General features: G+C 47.1%; 1 protein-coding gene and 1 long non-coding RNA gene across 2 annotated transcripts; both read right to left on the bottom strand.

The window, feature by feature from the left end:
- Window positions 1-5,693: 5,693 nt before the first annotated feature.
- On the bottom strand, window positions 5,694-6,518 carry LOC125527410 (probable glutathione S-transferase). The gene is made up of 2 exons (XM_048691918.1): window positions 6,160-6,518; window positions 5,694-6,089 (listed from the first exon to the last, which is right to left on the bottom strand). Exons 1-2 carry the CDS (start codon window positions 6,502-6,504, stop codon window positions 5,784-5,786), a joined length of 651 nt encoding a protein of 216 aa, XP_048547875.1. The 5' UTR covers window positions 6,505-6,518; the 3' UTR covers window positions 5,694-5,783.
- Window positions 6,519-19,935: 13,417 nt separating this feature from the next.
- Window positions 19,936-22,186, bottom strand: LOC125527402. The gene is made up of 4 exons (XR_007292087.1): window positions 22,035-22,186; window positions 21,697-21,956; window positions 20,397-20,531; window positions 19,936-20,288 (listed from the first exon to the last, which is right to left on the bottom strand). It is a non-coding gene; the product is annotated as an uncharacterized LOC125527402 (long non-coding RNA).
- Window positions 22,187-26,257: the final 4,071 nt, after the last annotated feature.

Genomic DNA, 26,257 nt, shown 5'->3' with positions numbered 1-26,257 from the left:
CTGCCGTTGGGGGCAAATGCTTGGTAAGCTGGAAGCTTGTGTGCCGGCCGAAGATTTATGGGGGACTTGGGATCCCCAACCTGCAAGCTCAAGGCCTAGCTCTACGCCTTCGCTGGCTTTGGCAATCCTGGAACGAGCCGGACAAGCCATGGGAATTCCTACCCATGACAATCGACAAGAAGCTTAGCAACCTCTTCAACGCATCTGTCAAGTTCAACCTCGAAAATGGAGAAAGGATTAAGTTCTGGTTAGATCCTTGGTTCAATGGGGTTGCTCTGAGTTGCGCGGCGCCTGACCTATTTGCTTGCTGCACTCGCAAGAACCTCACTGTGGCTCAAGCCCTTCATGATGGCCGTTGGATTAGACACCTGCGTCACCCTCTTGCACCAACATCCATTGTCCAATTCACAAGGCTCTGGGAGATGGTTGCCGATGTGCGCCTACTGCAGGGAACTCCGGATTCGGTGATCTGGAGATGGACGCCGAGCGGTGCTTACTCTTCCGCCACTGCATATGCCGTGCAATTCGAGGGGTGCATTCGCCTCGCCGGCCAGCGGCACATTTGGGCAGCAGATGCTCCACTAAAATGTAGAATTTTTGCTTGGCTAGCGATCCTGGGCAAATGCCTTACAGCGGACAACCTACGTAAGAGAGGATGGCCACACGACCCGATCTGTTGTCTCTGCAGGGCAGCGGACGAGTGTGCCGATCACCTCCTGGCACGCTGCTCCTTCACCCAAGCACTATGGAGTTTGATGTTGAACCACTGCAACCTTCCCACAACACTTGCACCGACAGGGGCAACCTCCAGCCTCGCTGAATGGTGGGAGTCCAACGTGGTGAGCATTAATCTGCCCAACTCAAGGGGCTGGGGTGGTCTTGCGGTGGCCATCTGGTGGTTCACTTGGCGCGAGAGGAACGCTCGGATTTTCCAAAACAAGGTGTCCACTGTTAGCAGAGTGTTCAACTCGATGATGGATGAGTTTATGCTATGGAACCAGGCTGGGCGTCACAGGATTCAGCAGATTTTAGACAGACCACGTGAGCCGGACTGACTTGGGCACTTATGTATAGTTGTTATGATGTCTGATGTTACTTTGTTCCTATTCTCGGCCTGGTACTTGTGCAGGCCACAATACCTGTAACACCTTTCTTCCTATAATTGAAAAGAAAAGCTGCTCCGTCAGCTTTCGTAAAAAAATAATAATTGCATAACAACTCTTACTAAGCAAGTCCCAGCTCCATACAACAGATGCAAAAACTGTACAACAATCAACTCACATTTGTTTTAATTATTTAGTACATCAACCTAACAAAAGAACGAAAATAAAGTTTAGCAAGAAGAAACAATATTATTAAATCCTAGCAAGAGGTTAACTTGAGCATCATTTTTTTATTTTGCGTCTTGCTTTGAATAAATATTGTTCAGGTGCCTCCTTGTTGATGCATATACACTGCACATCTGCAACAACACCATCAAAGAAATTCCATCAGAACAAAGTATAGTTTGTGCTTGTAAGATGCACAGTCAAATTGGATTACTGGATGAGAATAAATTGAAAGAATAGAAAGAAGTAAATAAAGGCATATTTTTTTGCTTGTATGGAACAGAAAGAAGTAAACTGAATAAATCGTGTGATACTCCTAAACGACTAATCCACTTCCCAAAAACTTTAGAAGAGGTTCTTGAGTTCCCTATGCAGAAGTACGCCCACATAATTAGATTGTATATAGCATCTAGAAATCCTAGCTATCCATGTAATATGTAGGTATGAAACTGAACAAGTGTGTAACAGAACATGCATGTGTTCCTGAAGATGCAACTGGGGGAGGGACGGGAACCAAGACCTGGTTGGGGGGGGGGGGGGGGGGGGGGGGAGGGGGAAACAGGGCGACAGCGCGCGGGGAGAAGAAACAGGGGCGGCGCTCGGGAGAAGTGGGGGCTGAAGGTGTTCCGCGGTGGATCTGGGCCAAAATGGCCTCTTTCGCGTGTCTATTTTCGCAAGTCCCGCGCTCACTACTAAGCCTAGAATAGACTGGTAAGCCGTGTGTCTTATAAAAACACACGGTTTACAACTTTTTTTAATATTTTTATTTTATTTCAATAGAAAAAGTTTATTATTTTTACTTCTAATAATTTCTATATTTTATTTTATTGTATCTTTACTATACATATTTTATTTTCTTCTTATTGTATTTTTATTTCATTTTTTAATAAATAATGATTATTTCGTACGATGTCGCGATATCCCCAACATTGATTATTTTGTACGATGTCGCGGCATGGAAAATCCTATGTGATGTCTTTGCGACATGTGTATGCCTTGTGCGGGCGAGGGAGGGGCAGGCCCAGCCACCGGGTGGGCGAAGGTACCTCGACGGCATGCCTGGTCCAACTGTTTTAAATCCTCGTAAAATCGTAAGATGCCGGAAATCCTCAGGAGCTAGCATGGCGTCATCACATGGCCCCTGTAGGGTGTGGTAAAAGTTTGGGCGCGTTTCGAATATGCCTCACTCGAGGATGCTTGTAAACTACACCATTTTTGAGGTAGTCTCTGGGTATCGAGAGGGAACGTGTCTAGTTTGTGAAGGCAGTGCATGTCCTGTTGCTCCGTTGGCTTCAAAACTTCTCGTGCTCTCAAAGGAGGCCATGAAAAGACATGTGCCAAGCCCCTGCATTTTTCGGACCCGCCTGCAATATTTGATACATTTATTACACTACTAGGGTTTCACCACTGAAATTTGCGGATCTGTAAGGCGCCACATGAAATCATGCCCAGAAAGTGTCATGGGAAATCATATGTGATGTCTTTGCGACAAGCGTAGGAGTTATGCGGACGAGAGAAGGGCATGTCCGGACATCGGGGGTAAAATTACCTCGGCGGCTTGCCTGATCTAACTGTTTAAAGCGTCGAAAAATCGTACGATGTCGGAAATCCTCGGGAGCTGGCATGGTGTCATCCCATGACCCCTTTAGGGTGTGGTAGAAGTTTCGACACGTTTTGAATACGCCTCATCTGGGGCCACTTGTGAACTACCGCCAGCTCCGAGGTAGTCTCTGTGTACCGAGAGGGAACGTGTCGGGTTTGTGAAGGCAGTGCGGGTCATGTTGCTCTGTTGGCCTAGAAACTTCTTATGCTCTCAAAGGAAGCCTTCGAATGACACGTGCCAGGCCCCCACATTTTTTGGACCTGCCTGCAATATTTGAGACATTTATTGCACTGCTACGGTTTCTGCGTCAGAAATTGCAGATCTGCAAGGTGACAGATGAAATCATGCCCAGAAGCGGCATGAGAAATCCTATGTGATCTCTTTGCGACATGCGTAGGCCTTGTGCAGACGAGGGTGAGGCAGGCACAACCACCTACTTACTTCGGGTTGTCGAGTGTCCAGCCGTGTTTTGGCTCCCAGCGAAGAGCCAAGCACTGGGTGTAGAGTGAATTTTCAGTAATGACTTTTGCATGTGATCATAATATGGGTAACCTAGGGGGTTGGAAGAGTACACTAGTTACTTTTGCACGTGATCATAAAGTGGCGTTAAATTGGGAGTTTCGAAAATAAGACCCATAAAACTAGTCGGGAGAAATTGGGTGAGAAAGAAATAACAATAAATAGTAAAGATAAATGCAATGAAAATCATTTTAAACCAATTTTCCATAAATTTCATGGGTTGCCAACATATAAGCCGAGTGCTATCTTAGGGCACACGGCTTACGTACTGTATAAGCCGAGTGCTATCTCAGGGCACACGGCTTACATACTGTATAAGCCGAGTGCTATCCCGCGGCACACGGCTTATAGAATGCTCCATGACGGCGCCGTCAGCTACCTCCGTTCTAGACACGTGGCAGATGTCTTTGCTGAGTGCCAGCTAGAAGCCGAGTGCTTTTTCCTGTAGATACCGTGTGCTCACTATAAGCCGAGGGCTTTTTTGCCTAGACACGGCTTAGATGCATATAAGCCGAGTACCCAAAATATAGCTCTCGGCTTATAGCCTAACACACGGGAAAACAGAATTTTCCTGTAGTGCGAACACCTCGTGCATCAGGAGTAAAGCACGAGACGCCAATACAAAAGGAGCCACAAAACATCTCAGCGGGCATCAAAACCCCAGTGAAATCATAACCTTCAAAGACTACTGGCCAAAGCAACTTCAAGCTCCCGCACCATTCCCCAGCATAAGCCTCCCCTAGGAGCGGAATGATCCGCCAATGACGCAGCCACGCGCACCATCTTCTGCACTCCAGCCTGGACGCTTTCCTTGTCGATCCCTTTCAGAAGACCTGATCAATACATCAAAAAGGAGCACGCAGTGAAAACAGCCTCCAACGGAGAGCGAATGACACATTTATCAAAGGTTGCCTTGTTGCGAGTGCACCAAATACCCCAATAGATAGCAGCAACAATAGTCATGTAATGTTTTTTATCCCCAGGAAGATATTTATAAAGCCATGCCCAACTCTGCCAAATAGTTTTAGGAGTACAGGATGCTCCCAAAGCTGTCCCAATCGCCCCCCAAACAGATCGAGCAAACACACACCCAAAGAAAAGGTGATCCGCAGTTTCAATATCATGGCAAAATGAGAAAGTTGGGTTCCGAGGCCAATTTCTTTTGCGCAGGTTATCCCTGGTAGGGATGGCATTCTGGAACAGTTGCCAAAGGAAGATTTTAATCTTCAAAAGAATCTTAGCTTTCCAGATCAACTTGTAATCAGGTCCCGATAAATCTTCTTCTAACCACTCATAAACAGATTTTATGGTGAAAGCTCCTTTGCTATTAAACTTCCAAATAACTTGGTCAGGTGAACCATTCAAAGAAAGCTTTTTAGCCCCATCCACCACATTAGCCCACTGATCAGAAAGCTCAGCAAAAAGATTACGCCAGAATCCCATCACAAAGTTATTAGCAGCAAATTTCACTAAGGTACAATGTTGCTTTTGACAGATATCAAATAGAGTAGGGTAACAGGCTTTCAAAGGGGTCTCAGTTTGCCAGGGGTCGTGCCAGACCCTAGCCAGGTTGCCCATATCTATGCGAATTCCTCTGCCCTCCATATACACCTTTTTATCCTTCATAATAGCTTTCCAACAAGGGGAGTCATTAAATCGGGTCTGTACATTAGCCACGTCTTGCGTTTAAAGTACCGGGCCCGTACAATCTTTTGCCACAACCCACCACCTGACTCCAATTTCCACCACCATTTAACAAGGAGACTAATATTCTGCTTATGAAGATCCTTAATACCCAATCCCCCTTTTTTCTTAGAGAGACAGACTCTAGCCCACCTAACCCAATGATAAGCCCGTTTATCTTTCTTCCTCCTCCAAAAGAAACGTCTATGATGTTTATTCATCTTCTCAATGAACGTTTTGTTAAGGAGGAACATAGACATAAAATAAGATGGAATCCCATCTATGCTAGAGTTAACCAAAGTTAATCTAGCACCAGACAAAGCAACATAACTAATCCAGGCAGCTAATCTTTTCAGGAGCTTAGCATCTAGGAAATCCCAGTCCACGGTTTTAAGCATAGCATATGTCACTGGGACCCCCAAATATCTCATAGGAAGCTTGCCAACCTGGCACCCAAACATCTTAGCATAAATTTGGTCAATATCGTTATCCCCGCCAATTGAAAAAACCTCACTCTTGTCAAAGTTATTTTTTAGCCCAGACATCAGTTCAAACAAATAGAGTAGCAGCTTAACATTCACTGCCTTGTCCACATCATGGGAGAAGCATATTACTGTATCGTCTGCAGTCCCCACTCCCCCTTAATAAGATCAGGAGACTGCCGCACGGTCTCGTCGGCCCTGTACGCCCTCGCCCAGCGGCACAGCGCCGGGTGGTCCTCTTCGGTGAGCAGCCGCACGCCGGCCATCTCCTCGACCACCCCCATCCAGTGCGCGAGCGCCCCGCCGACGGCGATGTCGAGGAAGCCGATGGCGTCGCCGCCGAAGAACCTCTTCCCCTCCGGCAGCTGCGCCTCCAGCAGCGTCAGGTTCGCCTTTGTCTCCCTTGCCGCCGCTGCCTGCGCCCCGCCGTCCGTCCACAGCGCAATCCACAAAGGCTTCTTGAACTGCGCAGGCCTATAGCAGAGTCGTCGAGTGTTCAAAAATGAAAGCTGGGTGCTGAATTGAATTACGGCGGTTGCTGTACCTCCTCTTCGAGGAATGTTGCCCAGAAGCGGGCGTTGGCGCGGGCGAGGGGGTCGCTGGGGAGGAGCAGCGGGCCGCCGGGGAAGGCCTCGTTGACGTACTCGACGATGACGAGCGACTCCGGGATGGAGAGGTCGCCGTGGAGGAGCACGGGGACGGTCTTGTGGACGGGGTTGTGCGTGAGCAGCAGCTCGCTCTTGTTGTTGAGGTCCTCCTCGATGAGCTGGTAGGGGACGCCCTTGAGGCGCAGGGCCAGCTCGGCGCGGTGGACCACCGGGCTGCCGAAGCAGCCGATGAGCCTCACCGGCTCCGACGACATCGCGGCGGCGTCGCTCCTCCCCTCCATGCCCGCCTGATTTTTCGCTGCACTCAAGCTCCGGCCGCCAGTTATATAATTCGTCCTAGTGCGTGTGTTTCCCTTGCGAGAAACTTCACGGCAGCTTCGCATCGAAGATTAGCGATACGTTAAATTAATCATGCCATGTTATTCCACGGCTGAAAGCCCACCTTTCACATCTCTAAGCGACAGTTATCAGCTTGTGATGATGACACGGCATTTTCATATTTTTTTCATGGTATAATATGTCCCTTATTTATACTAGCAAAAAACCCGTGCGTTGCAACGGAGACATAAATATTTTGTAGTTCAATACCAATTATATGTGACATTTCTGCTAACCTGCAGAACGTCATAAATTATAGAATAATGACGCCTATAAATAACAATGCACCAGGAGAAACAAAATCACCTTTTTAAGTAAAAAAAGCCCTGAGCCAACATTCAAGTAATTTAGGTGCTGATCTTTGTGCATAGTACTCTCTCCGTAAAAAAATAAATATAGGAACGCTTAGGTTTTTAAAAGTGATGATCTAAACGCTTTTATATTTCTTTACAGAGGGAGTACTATGCTACATTACACGGTGGTGATGATACAAGCAGGAGAAAATTGAGTATTATGAAGTGAATCTACCAAACAGCTCTGACTACTAACGATCAATCTAGATATTTATGTGACCTTCTAAATCAAGGCCCTTAAGTTTCGTTTGATGCTGGCCTTACTTCATGTAAAGGGATATCAGATTGTTGATTGATGCCAAGCTCGTTGTCGGTGTCAAAACCGGCGGATCTCGGGTAGGGGGTCCCGAACTGTGCGTCTAGGCCGGATGGTAACAGGAGGCAAGGGACACGAAGTTTTACCCAGGTTCGGGCCCTCTCGATGGAGGTAAAACCCTACGTCCTGCTTGATTAATATTGATGATATGGGTAGTACATGAGTAGATCTACCACGAGATCGGAGAGGCTAAACCCTAGAAGCTAGCCTATGGTATGATTGTTGATGTGTATGTCGTCCTACGGACTAGAACCCTCCGGTTTATATAGACACCGGAGAGGGTTAGGGTTACACAAAGTCGGTTACAATGGTAGGAGATCTGTACATCCATATCGCCAAGCTTGCCTTCCACGCCAAGGAAAGTCCCTTCCGGACACGGGACGAAGTCTTCAATCTTGTGTCTTCATAGTCCAGGAGTCCGGCTGAAGGTATAGTCCGGCCATCCGGACACCCCCTAATCTAGGACTCCCTCAGTAGCCCCTGAACCAGACTTCAATGACGACGAGTCCGGCGCGCAGTTTGTCTTCGGCATTGCAAGGCGGGTTCCTCCTCCAAGTACTTCATAAAAGATTTTGAACACAAAGATAGTGTCCGGCTCTGCAAAATAAGTTTCCACATATTGCCACAGAGAGAATAATATTTACACAAATCTAATCTGCTGACGTATTCCGTAGCGTGACACACCACGGCCAAGCCTTTATCCGAGTCATTTCATTATCCCATCTCAGCACGTTATGCGAGGCGGTTTCCTTGGCACGTCTTGTCAAAGCAGAGATCGTGTCCCCTTATTCCGGGATTCTTATCAATACGGGCGTGGGTAACCCAACCGCGCCATTGATTACGGCGCTTGGAGATAAGCGAGTTTTACCAGGCTGGTGGGGACATGTAGTTGTGTCCACCCATATAAGGGGATAAGGATCCACCCTTCTACCTACGCCTTCTTCCTCCTTTGCCTATCCATTCTTGCGCACTCGAGCTCCAGCGCCCAAGTCCGCACTCAAACCTCAACCTTCTCCAGCCATGTCCGGAGCAGGAGGCAAGTGGATGGTCTCCTCCGTCACGGAGGGACATATCAAAAAGCTGAGGAAGGCCGGATACCTGTCTAATGACATCGCGTATCGGCTTCCCGAAAAGGGGAAACTCATCCCCACCCCTAGGCCCCATGAGAGGGTGGTGTTCCTCCCCCATTTCCTCTGCGGACTGGGCTTCCCTCTTCACCCATTTGTCCGGGGGCTCATGTTCTACTACAGCCTGGATTTCCATGATCTGGCCCCGAACTTCGTCCTCAACATCTCGGTGTTTATCGTCGTGTGCGAGACTTTCCTCCGCATCCGCCCCCATTTTGGCCTATGGCTCAAGACATTCAACGTCAAGCCGAAGGTGGTGCGCGGCAACCAGGCAGAGTGCGGCGGCGCCATGGTTGGCAAGATGGCCAACGTCCTATGGCTCGAGGGTGTCACGACCGGGTTTTCCGGGTATTAAATTTCCAGAAAATGGCCGTCTTGCTCACCAGCCCCAGGATTACTGTTAGCTGATGAGGCACCAACTTGATACAGAAATTTCAAGCAAAAATACAAAATATGTAGTACAAGACCATTCTGGCCTGTGAGTACAACAATTGGATTTCTAGTGGTCGATGGCGGAAGCGGTTTGTGAGTCGTTAGTGTCTATGGGACTCCATTTCCCACAGGAACAGCTGACCAGGTCAACTCCTATCTTCGCGAGGCTGCTATCACCGTTGCTTAGTTTCCAGGGCTGTCACCGCAATGCTCCTCTCCATGCAGAATTCTGGCCAAGACAATAGCCAGGGACAAGCCAGTGAGTACTTTGAATGTACTCGCAAACATTATGAACACTGGGATAATATAATTGATAATCATGCACTGAAGTATTCCATGATCACATCGTCAGTCACAAATAAAACATCTGTTATGCATGCAAGCATGTTATTTATATGCAACATGAATAAGCAATAATGGAGTGGGAATAAAATGCCGCAGTCGGGCGTCTGTGCGACACCACATAAAGGGCTTATAAAGTAAATAAATAACAAGCAATGCCACAGTCGGGCGTCTCAGTGACACCACATAAAGGGCTTATAAAGTAAATAAATAACAAGCAATGCCACAGTCGGGCGTCTCAGCGACACCACATAAAGGGCTCATAAAATAAATAATCACAATGAATATCCAGGAGGTAGAACCATCCCAGGGATACTCGATAATACAAATGATGCAACGGGTTAGTCCATCACAAAATAGTAATCACGGTCCTCACAAGTCACCAGTCGGTATCCAAGTTTGGTTTAACAATTTCACCTCCGAAGACCGACACTAAGACCAACACTTGACCCATCCCAGACTGTAATCCTTAACCATGGACACGGCTATTCGAATAGGTTTAATCTCTGCAGAGGGTGTACTCTTTACCCACGAGTAACGGATTTCTTTAGTCCATCGGGACTAATTCCGTCTACGGCCTTTTAGTTGAAAACACGCCTAACTTGCACACACCAGCTTAACTCATCGGTGTCTGGAATCACCCACGACACTTGTTAAGGAAAACTCTAAGTGGGGAGGCTACAACCTCGCGTAGCATGGGATCAAATTTATATCGCGCGCTCTAAGGGATGGCCTCCCCTCTCGGTCCCAACGGGAAACACCCATGCCCCCTGACCAGGTGGCATGCCTACCGGCTACAACCGATATCTTCCACCATGGCCTCTCTGTACGGTGTGTGCTGGAAAGGGGTTGACAACTTACTGAACCGTACCCTACCTGCGGCAGGGACGAGTGGTAGTACGAGGCAAGTATGGGGGTTACTAGAACAAGACTCGATCTGCGGTCGACTCAGGAGGTTTATAAGTTCCCTGCATGACATGTATAATAAATATATTTCAACCAACAAAATCACGACTCAATATACCTTACCATGCCATACCGGACATAACCGTCCCGACGGAGACCGGCGATAAGCTCACGCCTACCCAAGGCAGAGGCTTTTCCGGATTCCTTTCCGGCATGCATGCAAGGCACATGAGGATGATTACCATCACAAGTATATTCATTTCCAACAGCAAGGAAATCACTAATATGCCTTCATGCAAATGATCACATCGCCACATAAAATAACGAGTTCTCCGAAATGAGATGGTGTTATAAATGAGTCAACTAACACACCAAAAATACTATGTCGGGGTTCAGAATGCTTGCCTTTATGGTGTGGAAAGGCAGGGTGCACTCCAAAGCTTTTGAAAGCTTTCCTTCCTCTCTCCAAAATCCTATTTTCAATAAATTTGAATTAACACACAAATTCAAAACAGCACAAAGAGTTGTTTGAATTTTTTTTTGAAATAAATCTTAAAATAAACTAGACAAAATTTGAGGAAGGTAGGAAAAAGAATCAACTCATTTGGAGTTTTATTTAAAAAGATATAGCCGGTCAAAGTTGTGGTCAAAATCTGTTTAAACAAATAAATCAGAAAAGAAAAACGATTCGAATATATACGTACACATCGAAAGCGTATTCTGGAAATACGCCTCCACTTATCCAGCGTGGACTGCCAGTGGGTCACCGACAGTGGGCCCGCCTGGCCCACTGGTCAGGTTTGACTGGTCCACGCGCGCGTCGTTCCCCCCTGACCGAACAGAGGCGGAGCTCCGGCGAGGCTCGCCAGCGAATGGCGGCGTCCCTCGGTGATCTGAGCGCATGGGCGTGCTCAGGAGGTCGAGACGAACTCGGGGGTACCCGCCATGGTCGCCGACGTGGACGGAGTCGCCGGCGACGAGCTTCGCGGCGGAGATGGCTTCGGGGGCGAAGTGAGTTTGGGGCTACGATGACTCCCGATCAAAATCGAGCAGGGGAACGGGTTCACGGGAGGATGAGAAGGTTCCTGGTGAAGAGAACGGAGAGGGGGAAGGCTCTGGTAGCGCCGGAATGGCCGGGGCAGTGGCGGCGGCTGCGGTTGCCGGAGATGGGGAAGGAGACCTCCCCGGGTCGATTGGCTGCCAATGGGGGTCCTAGGGAGATGGCTTGGGACTGCCTGCGCGCGGAGAAGAGCTCGGGGCTCCTTAAATAGGCGATCGGGGTCGGTTCCGACGGTGGCCGCGGATAAGGTCGCCGGCGACCGCCATTCTGTAGCTAGGGCGTCGTGGCGGCGACGAGCGCTAGTGAACACGCTTGTGGATGAGCTCATGCTGTTCCAGGAGCCAGGTGGCGAGCGGGAGAGGCTTGGGCGGTGCTGAACGGAGCAGGGGCTGTCGGCGGCCGTGGCGGCTAGCTCCTGGCCTGTCGGGGACGTGGCGAGGGCTCTTGGCGCGTTGCAGCGAGAAGGGGAGTGAGTGGCGTGGCTCTGTAGGGCGGGCAGAGCCCAGGGGTGCGACGCGTCGGCTCGGGCGCGGCACGTGCAAAACGCGTGCTCTGCTCGCGCCCAGAGCACGCACGGAACGTGCTCGATGAAATGCCAGTGCATGCCATCGGGCTTGGGTGAGGCTGGCACTTAGCAGACCTAGGTTAGGAGCACCTGGGAGTCTAGTGGACATGTTAGTTTGATCAGAGGTGCAAACTCATAGTGCAATGACAAAAGTCATGTCAAAACAGATCATGCCCATAAGGTGTATGACAAAATGCCAAGGGCACTTAGGCATTTCTTGGAGTGGCCAAATTCTCCAGATCAGGGTCTCCTTAGATGCAAAAGAGAGTGGTGAGGTCATTTGGACAAAAGGAGAAACTTGCTAGTGCAAGTTTTGCTGAACTTCAATTCTGGTCAGGAGATAAAAGGCATCATTACATGAACCAAAAATGATCCAATAGGTGCATGCTCCTGGACTTAGTGGTCTTGCAGGGAGGACTACAAGCAGGAGAAAGCACAAGGTCATTGGAGCAAAAATGAATAGGGTTGCAGTAGAAATCACAAGGCAGGATCAGAATGGAAAAGAAGTTGATTCACTCAAAATTTTCAAATAACAACACTGGGTTTTTGCATAAAGTTGAATCATATGCTACTACTAAAATCCCATAATTTTGGTGGAGGCTAGAAGGAAATATTTAAATGAGTTGTAGTGCAAAATTGCACTCTGGACTAGAGAACAGAATTGGTTGTAGAGCTCAAAATAATTCAATAATAAAAGATATTTTTGTATTAAAGTGATTTAAAGACATCACATGACATCTCCAAATTTTGGTGGGAATTTTAAGTGAATTTATCAAATGGTTGTAGTTCAAATGTGACCATATAACTTTGAAAAGCCATTTTTCAGGAAAATTAACACTCAAGCAAATTAATTGTTTAATTGTTCTACTAAATAAAAGAAGAGTTTTTTCTTGAGATGTTAAGTAAGTCCAATAACAAATTTGAAAAGTTTTCACTCTGGGGAAAAACTCCATCACAACAAGGAAGAAAATGTTTCAAAAATCAAAAGGGAGTCCAGAAAATCAAAGTTTTAATTCCTGGAGAAAATTTTAATTTAATAAAACAAGGCCAAAAAAATTTTGGGGTGTCACAGAGGGCTCCTTTGTGGAGACCCTAAAGGGGTGGCAATCGGGGTGGTTTTACATCACCGAGCCGCGCGACCCCGAATGGGTCGCACCCCCCGAGATTCGATCCGGACCCCTTACGCGGCTCACCTCCTGGAAGGAGACGGGCCTGTCATGGGGCAAGAAAGGAGAGCTGACCGGACTCCAAACGTGCATACAAACCATGGTGGACAAGAAGCTCAAACTTGTCAACATAGTCCAGGTTATGCTCATCCGCCTGATTCTCCCGTGTCAACGACGGCCTTTCAACCTGTGGGAGTTCGACCCGGCGCGGCACCAGACACTAAGCAGGATCTTCGACACGACGTACGAAGATGCCTGGAAGGTGCTTTTCAAAGGCGCCGAGGCTCCCGCATCCGCTACCGAGGATCACGGATTCAGCGCGCAGCATCACGCTCTCGCGGTAAGCTGTTTTTTTATAGGATATCAGTGTTTCATAGTTTGACTCCATGCGGGATCTAAGCTCCCTTACTTTTGACAGGATTGGCAGGTGACGTCCGGACAGATCAACTATCCGGCTCCTTTGCCCGAAGGCCCAGCGAACGCTCGCTTGGCGAAGCTGCTGGTTCCGGCACCCTATGTGGTGCCGGAGAAGAAGGCCACAAAGAAGGCCACGGGGACTCGAAAGAGTGCCCGGCGCCAGGAGGCGTCGGATCCATCATCCGGCGGTTCTGAGGCGCATTCCTCTCGTGAAGACGAGGAGGAAGAAGAAGAGACCTCTCCCCCTCCAGCGGGAGGAGAGAAGAAAAGGAAGGCCGCCCTCTCCGGGGAGGCCGGAGGGTCCAAGAAGGGGAAAACCCTTCCTCCGGACTACTCCACCGACGCCGACGACGGCGAAGAGGAGTGGCAGCCCAGGGCCAAGCCCCTGGCAAAATCATAAGTATCCGGGTACCAGAGTAATTCATAGTATTCGTTTATTGCACAGCTTTCCCTTACGCCGAATATGTTTATGCAGCCCGCTCAAGGACCGGCTCAACGCGTCATCGAGCGGCTCAATGGATTCGCCGGATGTGAACTCGCTTCCGACGACTTCCTCCCCCCGCCCTACGGACAACACCGAAGTGTTGTCCCAACAGGTCCCAAGCCGGGAGGAGGTGGTCCTGGAGGCACCGCAAGGCGACCTCCCGGACTACAGGAGAAAAGGGGATGAAACCCCCCAGGGCTCCAAGTCCGACTCAGGGCCGGACACCGCTCCGGAACCTTCAAAGGTTCCAGAGTCCGGCGGGCGACCTCCTTCCAAGAGGAGCAAGCCCACCGTGCCGGTGACCTCCGTCCAACCGGGGGCGCCGGACAATCTGTTGGAGGTGCTCGAGGGCGCCTCCATCGATGAGGGGCACCGCACTATTATGAGTGCGGTGGTCCAGAAGGTTCAGTCCGCCAAGAGCGGACTGACTGAAGCTTATACTAGCCTTTTGACAGGCTTTGAGGTAAGTAAATAATGTGAAAATAGTTATTACCGCATAGACAGTAGCCCGTGATGCTCTGTTGGGCGTTCGCGAAGAAAAGACGAATAGAGGATCAAAAATTCGCAGGAGTCTAACAAAGGAGTCAATATGCGTATGCAGGCTTCTCTGCTGGCGTCCGCCGCACTGACTGTGGAAGTGGACACGCTGAAGCAGAGCCTCGAGAAGTCCGAGCAAGAGCTCGGGCGTGCCAAGAAGCAGCTCGAGGAGAAGGAAGGTAAGAAATACCTTGTTTGAATATGTATAAAAAGGATGCAATTGCAAAAAGTAACAGGATCAACATGGCTATTGTAGGGGCCATGTCTAAGGTGGCGACCCTTAAGCAAGCGCTGCTCGAGGCCGAGAAGAGTGTGGCCGCGGAGCGCACCGAGCGGGAGAAGTATGAGGCCGAGGTTGGCAAGGTGCGACAAGAGCTCCAGGTTCTCATGAAGAAACATGAGAGTTTGGAGCTTGACTCGAAGACGCGAGCAAGGTTGTCAGAATCGCGATTCTGTTATACGATTCTACGACTTTACGATCCAAACTAACCCCTATGATTCTACGATTTTAGTTCACAGAATCTACGTTTCTACGATCCTGATAGTGAAGATTCTACGATTTGCGATCTTACCATCGGAGCTCCGATCCGATTCAAAATCGCGATTCTAACAACCTTGGACGCGAGCGTCCGAGCTCGCGGTGGCTATTGAAAATGCCAAGTCTGCCAAGACCGAATCCCAGAAGACCCTCCGGGAGTTGGATGAGGTGAAGAAGATAGCGGCGGGTAAGGCATTCTTTATGCAAAGCAAACATATAAACGTGAGTTACTTGTTACTTACCCGAATCCGGAGCTCTCCAGCAGCGTTCACAGATCTTCCCCAGAGTGTGTCCGATGCCGCTGCATTCTATCGAGCCGAGGAGGGCAGCTCGATGGAGAAGGTGTTCTGGTCTCAGTATGCTGAGGCCGGACACCCCGTGCCCCTGAGCGACCAGCTGAAGCAACTGGTCGAGCTCCACAAGGCGGCCGAACAGGCCATGAAGGGCCTCCTAGTTCGGCTGTGGCCTGGGGAGGCCCTACCTGGGAGCTATTTCGGGCTGGTGCGGCGGCTGGTGGAGGCCTGTCCAAGGCTCGAAGTCATCAAGCGCTCCGTCTGCATTGAAGGTGCCCGTAGGGCCCTTGCCCGTGCTAAGGTGCACTGGGGCAAGCTGGATGCTGAGAAGCTTGTGAAGGACGGGCCACCGCCGGGGAAAGAGCATCACAAGCCCGAAAATTATTATAAGGATGTTCTGAAGGGTGCCCGCCTTATGGCGGATGAATATTCTAGGGATGTAATTTTTGAGTAAAACTCGCTCGTTTTTGTCCTGTGCGCTGAAAACTTGTTCATATGCGCTGAGAAATGTTGTTGGAATTTAAAATATTACCTTCTGTGCGGCTGTTTATCAATTCTGAGAGATGGCGAGTCGTCAGCTTCTGCCCCCGTGCCGCTAGTGCTGGGGTGTTTGGGGATAAACCTGAGCGCTCTTTTTCCCATGTTTGGGTCCTTCGAGGGAGGCGCTCAGCCCAACGAACAAGGCAATCGGACTATAACGCGTGAACACTCTCACTTAGCCATAGAATTCTATAATTTTAAATTTTGGCGAAGCCCCTAGTATTCGAAAGACCGAGTTCGGGCCGCTATCCACGCCTTGGCCGGACAGAGCCGACTCCTCGCCCTAAGCGGCATAAGTCTTTAGGGACTCGAAAAAACCTCTCGAATAGCGACCAGCTCTCGCTTCATCATGACAGTCAGTTTTACCTTTCTCCACTGAGGTGCTCGGCCCAGCTCAACTGGGGAACAATCGCAGTGGTTCTCCTAGTGCTACCTTAGCCGATATAGCGGAACGTAAGGCACCAAAACATAGGAGCCGGGCAAACCCAACTATTGACCCAATACATGATTCGGAGCCGATGCATATAATGCTATATGTTCGGGGTGCCGCACTTGTGAAAGTGTTCGGACTTCTCACACCATATTGAGGGGTACTGAAGCCCCTGGCGTATTTTGGCCGTACCAAATTATACGGGTGCAACATGTTGTTAAGGAACATATATTTATAAAAGGATAATGCAAAAATAGACAAAAGCTATGCATTGTTTATTAAAAATAGCTGCGATCAAAGTAGAACGATACAAATAATGCGACAAAAAGTTGGACTACGTAACATGTCTAATCCAGGGGCAAGCTACGGAATAGTATGCGAAACAGGTATACTGCTCGTGATAGAGACCACCTGTGAGTTTCGTAATGCGGCATGGCTTGTCTGCCTCCCTGGTTCTTGCATCGTTTATGCGGCAATTGAACTGCCGAACAGGCCTTCCGAAGAATGGAGTCCTGAAAGTAAGAGAAAATAAAATATATCGGCAGCCCCTGGTGCGGTTTAAGCTGCGTTTTGGGCGTGCCGTGATGGTGCCCCTCCCCCTGTACCCATGGTATCTCTAGAGCGTAGTTATGTACGCGAAGTACTGGCGTTGCCTTTTTGCGAGGGTTGGGGTTGGGGCCGCATTGCTACGCCTGCTCGGAATGTGCCAGGCGGTCTTGTTTTGGGTTACTCCGGGCGCGCTTGACGGTGTCCGGACGTTTAATGGCTGGACTGGAGAACTGCCTGGAGAGGCTGCTTTGTACTTCCGCTGCAAGGGCCGCCATGTGCTCCTCCGTTCGGAGGGAGCGTTCGGTGTTTTCATTGACCGTAATTACTCCTCGAGGGCCTGACATCTTGAGCTTAAGGTATGCGTAGTGCGGTACCGCATTGAACTTGGCGAATGCGGTTCGCCCGAGAAGTGCATGATAGCCACTGCGGAATGGGACAATGTCGAAGATTAACTCCTCGCTTCGGAAATTATCCGGAGATCCGAAGACCACTTCAAGTGTGACTGAGCCTGTACAGCTGGCTTCTACACCTGGTATTACGCCTTTAAAGATCGTTTTGGTGGGCTTAATCCTCGAGGGATCTATGCCCATTTTCCGCACTGTATCCTAGCAAAGCAGGTTCAGACTGCTGCCGCCGTCCATAAGGACTCTTGTGAGATGAAATCCGTCAATAATTGGGTCTAGAACCAATGCGGCGAATCCGCCATGACGGATGCTAGTGGGATGGTCCCTTCGGTCAAAGGTGATCGGGCAGGAGGACCATGGGTTGAACTTTGGGGCGACTGGCTCTACCGCGTATACGTCCCTTAACGTGCGCTTCCGCTCCCTTTTGGGGACGTGGGTTGCGTATATCATGTTCACCGTCCGCACTTGTGGGGGGAAACCCTTATGTCCACTGTTGTTCGGCGGCCGGGGCTCCTCGTCGTCATCGCTATGTAGCCCCTTGTCTTCATTTTCGGCATTTAACTTGCCTGCCTGCTTGAACACCCAACAATCCCTGTTGGTGTGATTGGCCGGCTTTTCGGGGTGCCATGTATCTGGCACAAGCGGTCGAGTATTCGGTCCAAACTGGACGGGCCCATAGGATTCCTTTTGAATGGCTTTTTCTGCTGACCGGTTTTAGAGCCTCTGAATCCGGCATTAACTGCCGTATCCTCAGCATTGTCGCCGTTAATGCGGCGCTTCTGCTTGTTGCGACGCGACCTACCACTACTGTCCCTGGTATCCGAATTACCCGGGTTCTTGGCCATATTGTTGCTACGAGCAAGCCAGCTGTCTTCTCCCGCGCAAAAGCGGGTCATGAGTGTCGTGAGTGCTGCCATAGATTTCGTCTTTTCCTGTCCTAGGTGCCGGGCAAGCCACTCGTCACAGATATTGTGCTTGAAGGCTGCTAGGGCCTCTGCGTCCGGACAGTCGATTATTTGATTTTTCTTTGTTAGGAGCCGTGTCCAGAATTGCCTGGCCGATTCGTCTGGCTGCTGAATTACGTGGCTTAGGTCATCAGCGTCTGGGGGTCGCACATAAGTGCCCTGGAAATTGTCGAGGAATGCGGCTTCCGGGTCCTCCCGACAACTGATTGACCCTGTTGGCAGACTGTTAAGCCACTGCCGAGCTGGTCCTTTAAGCTTGAGTGGGAGGTATTTGATGGCGTGGAAATCATCGCCGCGGGCCATGTGGATATGAAGGAGATAATCCTTGATTCATACCGTGGGATCTGTTGTGCCATCATATGATTCAATGTTTATGGGTTTGAAACCCTCAAGGATTTTATGATCCATTATTTCGTCAGTGAAGCATAGTGGGTGTGAGGCGCCTCTGTACTGGGCTATATCACGACATAGCTCCAGTGAGCTTTGTCTACTGTGTTCGGCCCTGCCGAATTTGTGGCCGGCGTGATGGTTATCGTCTCAAGCCGTGGGGCGCCCGCGCGATCCGTAGATCGATCTTGTTTGCCTTGCCTTGTCCTTCAACATATCTCGTAAGTCCGGCGCATATTCCCGTGCCTTGATACGGGATGCGGCTTGAGTGGAGGGCCGAGAGGCCTCTCTGTCACGGCCACGAGGTGGTCGGTCGGCCGCATCAAGAGCTTCCTCCTCTAATCGGGGTAGCATCCTGCGCTTTGGGTAGCTCTTGGAGGGGCGTTCGAGTTTATGCTCTTCGGCCGCAAGGACTTCAGTCCATCTGTCGACTAGCAAGCCTTGATCAGCTTTAAGCTGTTGCTATTTTTCTTGAGGCTTCTTGCCGTGGCCATAAGCCTGCATTGAAAACGCTCTTGTTCGACGGGATCCTCTGGCACGACGAATTCGTCGTCGTCGAGGCTTGCCTCGTCTTCGGAGGGAGGCATATAATTATCGTCCTCGACCTCTCTGTCAGCCGCTCTCTTATGAGGGCTGGTTTCCTCATCCTCCTGTGCTAAATCTTGCTCGAGGGGATTTTCTTCGGCGCTTTCCGGAGTATTATTATCTCCCGTGCTGGAATCGCCGTGTTTGTTTTGGCGGGATTTTGAGCGACGCCGCTGACGCCGGCGCTTAGGCTGTTTCTTGGAGGGATCATCCTCCGCTGTTTCATCGCCATCTCCTTCTTTTGGGGTGTCCACTATGTATATGTCATATGACGAGGTGGCTTTCCAGGGCCTAGTAGGCGTTGGTTCTTCATCATCTCCTTCATCGGCGTCCATACCGTCGATGTCTTCAATCTTGTATCTTCATAGTCCAGGAATCCGGCTGAAGGTATAGTCCGGCCATCCGGACACCCCCTAATCCAGGACTCCCTCACTCGTCCATCTTGTGATAAAGGTGTGTTGCTTTCTCTTCTTTTTTAGATGAGCAATAACAGTTCAGAAGTGCACCATAGGTTCGATGGTTCTTGGCCATCAAATTATTTTCCAGCTACCTCAGTGACATGTATCTTTGTAAATGAGGTCCAAACGTTTTCCACGGTCAGTGTACGACATGTTCATACCCTTGTATCAAGCAAGAGCGTCCGAGAGGACTAAGTTAGCTACAAACAAACTTTATTGTACTACATGAAGAATAAAGCATGAGAGACTGGATATCTCTGTTGTCAGTTTGGTTCACACCTCCGGCCATGTTGGTCAACTGAAATACACTCCATCCATAAGCTTGCTACTGAGTTGAGATTATGAGCACTGTACCGAGCCTAAGATAAAGAAGGAACCTTGAACAGAGTTTGCTTTCAAGACATTGGGGTAACAAAAAGCTCAATCTACTTAGTATAGCGGAGTAACACTCAAGGTTAGGTCAGCTACAATATTAGCAAATTGAAGTCTGAATCATCAATGCCAATTGAAGATCACATTTGTTCGCATTCCAAAGTCAGAGTGCATCAAATCAGTATAAAAAAATCCAATGCATCCTTGCAAATCTCTAGTGCATAATCACAAGTGAAAAAGGACAAACTATTTAGTAACACAAGGGTGGTGCAAACTCAAGTCTGAATCATTATCAATGGCAATCGAATCGAACTCATCTCTGCTTCTGATCCTCTGCTGCCGCCCCTGGCCTGCTAATTCTGCTCTCTGCTACTGCCCTCGGCTGTTGTACCTCTCCTTCTCCAATGAACTGCTGCTCCTAATCTTCTCTGAACCCAAACTGTTGCTGCTTCGCTTCCTCTCTAAACCTCATAACAAAAATTTAGAAAGCTTAGGGTGCACCATAGCAAAAATGCAGGTCTCGACATAGGGTAATAAAATTCTGATCTTGGGATCTTTAGATGAAGTACCTGCGATCAATTCCATGTGTGCAACACTCCAACTACTAAAAGAGTCAGATTCAAAGCTAGAGCCTCTTGGTAAGAGCTGAGGGGCTCTACACCAACCAAACAACAAAGCACAAGAAGACCATGATGTATCAAGTCCTAGAAAATTGAGTATTAGTTGCATTTTTACTCAAAAACATTTTCAACTACTATTAGGTGCTCCAATCTATATGCGCATGTCTAAAAATTCTAGGCTGCAAAACCAAAGAAAAAGGGAAAGATCAAGACACACAATTGTTCCATTGCATGAGAAGGTAAGCTGATCTTTACAACATTCTATATATCTTATATCTTTGTGAGACCCACGGACTCAGTGCAGAAAACTCTTCTAATGGATATTTATATTATTGCTGCTAATGTTGGTCCTTTCAGCCTCAAATTACTGCAGTTTATATGTGTTTTTAAAAGCAAGAGCACCACCTCATGCTATGGAAACCTAAAGAGCAGACAACAAAAATGCCCATTTACATAATCTAACAAACTTTAAGCTAGTAGTCCCGTGACCACAAGTTTACTACTATGGACATTTGCATTTGTCTACTTGTAGTATAATCATATAATGGGCAAGCACAAGTTCCAGTATATAGGATAGCATACGTACACATAAATGTAGACCAAATTTCATCGGCTAGAATTGTGAACCGAATCAATTAGAAGAATACAAACGGACCATATCCCCACAGAATAAGAGATGGCCAACTGCTCATCATACAATATGATGATCAGAAGTGTGGAACAATTCACACGACAATATAGACGGCAACCATCACAGCCAGCTTGTAGTACATGTTATATGTAGAAGGAATCTGAAGTGCTCTGTCTTAGCAAATGTCCAGTAGAAGATGTTGTCTTTCCCACACAGGAAAAGTCAGTGGTATCAAGTAACTGAAAGCTGATCATCAGAAACAGATAGATAATATCCCGAGACAACTTTACAGTAGCATATATCTGATCCTAGGATCTAAGTACACCTATGAATCAAAAAAGCAGAGACCGACAGAAAAATTACTAAAGGGTAACAGATGCAACCACCCCTCGCATTCATTCTCAAACTCTCCATTAGCACCTGCCCCTGGACCTGAACTAACCCCAAATCAGCACAAGGAAAAATCAAGTTGGGTGTGAGTCCAGACCAGTGATGATTGGTGCCATTCCAGCAAGATAGAGAGGGATACCAGAGGGAGGGAAAGAGAGAGAGGAGAGTGACTGCACATCGGTGGCGTACTGGAATACCTCGTCGGCGGTCAAGTGAGTAGAGGATTACCTCTTGACGCATCGGATCAGCTTGGAGTTGACGACAATGATGCGCTCCCTGCTGAGGATCGTTGAGGAGACACCAAGAGTGGGACGAAGAGGCTGAGGACACGGGTGGGCAGCTCGCAGCTGTACATCATGGTGGCGTTGTCGATCTCGAGCGTCTGCACGGAGGCTGTGGATGCCTTCACGCAGATCCAGCTGCGCTCGATGCCCCCACGCGGATCTTCCGCCGCCGCACTTCTTGAGGTTAGGAACGCCGAGGATGCCCTGAGCCGCAGATCCACCAATCGAGCAGGATCAGGGAGGGGCCAAGAGCAGGATCAAGGTGCTGGGATGGAGACGCACCTACAGGGGGGCCGGGGACGCCGGAAGTGGAGGAGAGGCCGAGAGGGCCGCAAGCGGAGGGGAGAGCCGGACGGCTGACGAGCTCGCCCACGAGCGCCCAGCCGAAGCTGTCCCACCTTCCACCTTCTCTGCCACTGGATAAGATGAACAGAAGAGCGTCAAGGGTTAATTTGCAAAATCGAATCGTTTTTTCCAGATCCACTTAAATAAGGACTGCAGGTTTAATTATCAAAACCACAGGGACTTTTTCACAAAAACGCCACAACGGTGAACCCGGAGACTCAATCCGTGCTTTATTTTATATATATATACATATATATATATATAGGGAGAGAAGAGATTATATATAAAAATATCATAATACAAGTCATGTACATGACGTCGACCTGACAAAACTGAAAAGATAGTAGACAAGAAAGATAATAATCAAGACCAAAGAATACCCTAAGGCCTGGGCTTGACACTAATGCCCGTCACATGCCTCCAGCACGACCACAACTGCCACCAAAGGAAAATATATATATGAAAAATCACCTCCTCACCCGAACTCGGCGCAACTCCATCGCTAATATGCAGCTTTGTGGTCCTCCGGCTCACCAAAGCCGATGTCATCGCCGTTGAACGAATCAGATCGGGGCAACCCTTCGGACACGCCATCGAACTCTAGATCGGATACCCCCGTATGACTAAGACGTCGCAAGAGTAAACCATACTTGCCTGCCATGAACCCAGCACACGATCCACATCTTCCACATGCCACCAATGCAGACCACAATCTGCATCCTCTCCTAGACTACCTCCGATGCTCTGCGTTGGCGCTGGAGCAAACATCACCGCAACGGTAGAGCCCGAGCACACAAGTCCATCATCAGGATGTCGCCGCCGCCACGTCATCCTTACTTGAACAGATTGGTTTCCAAATCCAACCCCAATGTGGATCATCTCCTTGGGAAGGATCTACATATTCTTCATTTAGCGTTGTCATAGCCACCGCCAAAGCCAAGAGGAACAACCCAAAACCCTAAGCTACTAATGCCCCTAAAACTATCCATACGCGTAGATCCTGGGACCCCCTCACCACCGACGATCAAGGTCGTCGATGGAGGGGAGCCGTTGGAGGAGGGCGGTGGAGGGAAGCTCCTTGGCGGTTGGAGGATGGCGGCGGAGGGAAGCTCCCTGGTGGCTGGAGACAAGATCGCCTTTCTTTCTCCCCTAGAAGAAATACCAGACGGCGGACTATGCGTTTCTACACGGTGTTCGAAGCTTGGCTTTTTCTTTAGTGTATTGTATGTACTTTGAAAACAATACCATACCTTATACTAGCATTCTACAATGGGATGTCTATGTAGAAAAAAAGAAGAGAGAAGAAGAAAAGGAACGGGAACGCCATGGCACGACACCGGGGTAGCGGGAAAAACTCTCTTTGCCGCATGTTGCAGCAAATAATCGGGGCTCCGCACAGGGCGCCCACGAATGAGCCGGTCCATTTCCTGTTATTTTTTATGTTATTTTCTTTGCCCCTTATTTTTTTATATTTTTAGTTTCTTTTTAAAATTATAGTTTTCTCTTATGTTTATTTTTTCTCTATTAATTATTTTTCTTCAAACATGTCCAAAAAATTCATATATTTTTGCAATTTTTAAAATGTTCTTGTTTTCAAATTCGTTCATAAATTTCAACTATTCTGCTTTTTTTCAAAAATGTTCAGGAATTCCAAAAATAGTATTCCCAAATTTTGATCACAATTTCAAAAACAAATTCACATTTTTCATAAAACTAAAAAATGTTCCTGTTTCCAAAAATGTTTAGGATTACAAATATTTGTTCACAATTTTTATAAACCGTTTGGATTTCTTTTTGAATTTTTTTAAAAAGGTAAAATTTGGACACAATTTTCACTTTTTCTTTTTCTTTTTGAATTTTTTTAAAAAGGTAAAATTTGTTCACAATATTCACTTTTTCTTTTTATTTTTTCAAATTTGGACACAATTTATTTTGAAAAAAAGAGACTTTATTTAAAAAATTCGGATTTCCCAAAAAATCATGCTTTTCTAAACATATTTAGTTTTTCGTAAATTATTTGTATTTCTAAAACTTTTTCTTGATTTGAAAAATGTTTGGAATTTAAAAAATTGTTCACATGTTCAAAAACTGTTTGAATTCCCTTTTTTGCATGCTTAAAAAATTGTTCAGAATTATAGAAGAAGTTCACAGTTAACAAGAAAATGTTAGAAAAAGTTCAAAAATGTTTTTTTCCACAGCCGGATATGCTCTTTTAGAAATTTGCGATGTTCAACAGTCGCGAACTCTCATGAACTCCGGTGGCTTGCAACGACACTCTGCAATGAGTGGTCACAAGTTCGATCACATATGGCGCTGCTGATTTTTCAGGGTTTACTAAGTAGGACTGTTGCTCTATTGTAATCTTGCTAGCTACACTTGCCAATGGGTCAACATAGCCGGGGGATGTCCGTCGTGCGGTACGCAACAAATGAATGCAATGCCTGGAGTATAGGAGCTCCCGGCCAGTGCAGATCAAAATCCTCGCCAGGGCTATGTATCACCCATGCAGATTCCTATGGAATGGATTACGAGCGGATGCCAGCCCATTAGCTATTTGTCATGTGATGCCAGTGCTCGTTTCACATCCAGTTGGCCTTTCGATCGGCTTAGTTTGGTTTTTCGTTTTATTTATTTTTGATGTTTTTTGGTTTTTCTTTTTATCTTCTTTATACTTTGATTTTCACTTTTATTTCCTTTTCCTTTTTTAATTTTTTTATAACTTATCTAATTTCCTTTTCTTCTTCTAACACATACCTACTCCTTCATGCGCGTTGTTCAGTTTTTTACACATTTAGAACAATTATATACACATTTAACATTTTTGAAATACATGTTTTACTTTTTTTTACAAAAAGATGTTTTGAATATATTTTCCTAATACAATGTAGAAACAATGTCTTGAAACAATTTTTAAATGATAAAATGCATTTTGTTTGAACTATGCAAATATTTTTGTACATTGTAGAAACATTTTCTTAAATGTCATGAATGCATTTTTGAAACTTGCGAAGATTGCTTAAAATTTGATGCACATTTTTTTGAATGTATGTAACATTTTATTTAAATTACAAGAATTTTTTAACATTGTAAAATAGTTTTTTCAAAATGTCACTGACATTGTTTTTGAAATGTGTGACATTTATTAATTGTCAAAAACATTTTTCATACAAATTATTAACATTTTGGTACAGATGATTAAGAATTTTTCATATACATGACAAACATTTCTACTTTTTGATTCACGCTATACATTTGTCGTATATATCAAAAGCATTCTTATGTACACGTTTAACTTTTAAATGCAAGATTAAAATTTTCAAATGTAAAGTATTTTTTAAAAGTTAGAATATTTCAAAATATAGACAAAAGTAAAAACGAAAATAATTTTTTAATGAAAAAACGAAAAATTTATAAAAAAAACATGCACTACATCATTCCTGACCGGCCCAGTTAGGGCTCCCTGCAGGTGAGTCGTGCGACGGCCTTGCTACGTGCGCCACATAATCGCGCCCCCAAATCCTGACCGATCGAGTTCTTCTGAATGCACCCTCATTGGTCGATCACGCACAAATCCTGGAATATATGTCCAAACAGCGCATAGAAATCAACTACTCTACATTTGTTATGTAATTCAGAAACAAATTATTCAGTATAATTACATTTTCATTAGAAAACTGACCAATTATAGTTCTTCCTTTGGATGGATCAAACCGTTCATTGTTACCCTCAGACCTACTATTCATTCATGAAATGGAAATGGATGACTGTAGCCTGGCTCAGGAATGCACGGTAATATTAGTTGGTATTTCAATAGCTTTGCATTCTTCTCCTTCTTCGATTTCAGGCTAATGCATGTATGTATTGTTACATGCACACTGCATAGACATCGCATTCCATGAAAAAAGTAAGAAAGGAGTTTTCAAGAGCAAGAAAAAGGAAGCACTGCAGGCAGTAAGCTTTCTGTTCTTGTCATGCATAGATTGGAGAAGGAAAGCATCCATGTATCAGGCGACTAGATAGATTGAAACAAATTAAAAGGCATAGGGGAATATACCTCTTTTTTGTTCTTTCTGGGAGATAAGAAGAATATTCTTCATTTTTCACTTTACCAAGTTGTTGTGTCTCTCTCAAACAAAATTATGTTTGTTCTTCCTTTAAAT

Source organism: Triticum urartu, unplaced genomic scaffold (assembly GCF_003073215.2).
Source record: "Triticum urartu cultivar G1812 unplaced genomic scaffold, Tu2.1 TuUngrouped_contig_380, whole genome shotgun sequence".
In the NCBI taxonomy this organism is placed as follows: domain Eukaryota; kingdom Viridiplantae; phylum Streptophyta; class Magnoliopsida; order Poales; family Poaceae; genus Triticum; species Triticum urartu.
The sequence above is the reverse complement of the archived record's forward strand: the minus strand, read 5'-3'. Positions and strand labels throughout refer to the sequence as shown.

Excerpts from the sequence above, each read along its gene's own strand:
- LOC125527410 (XM_048691918.1), bottom strand. The coding sequence starts at position 6,504 with ATGGAGGGGAGGAGCGACGCCGCCGCGATGTCGTCGGAGCCGGTGAGG. Across the intron at positions 6,090-6,159 it reads CAACATTCCTCGAAGAGGAG|GCCTGCGCAGTTCAAGAAGC; the intron begins GTACAGCAACCG and ends ACTCTGCTATAG.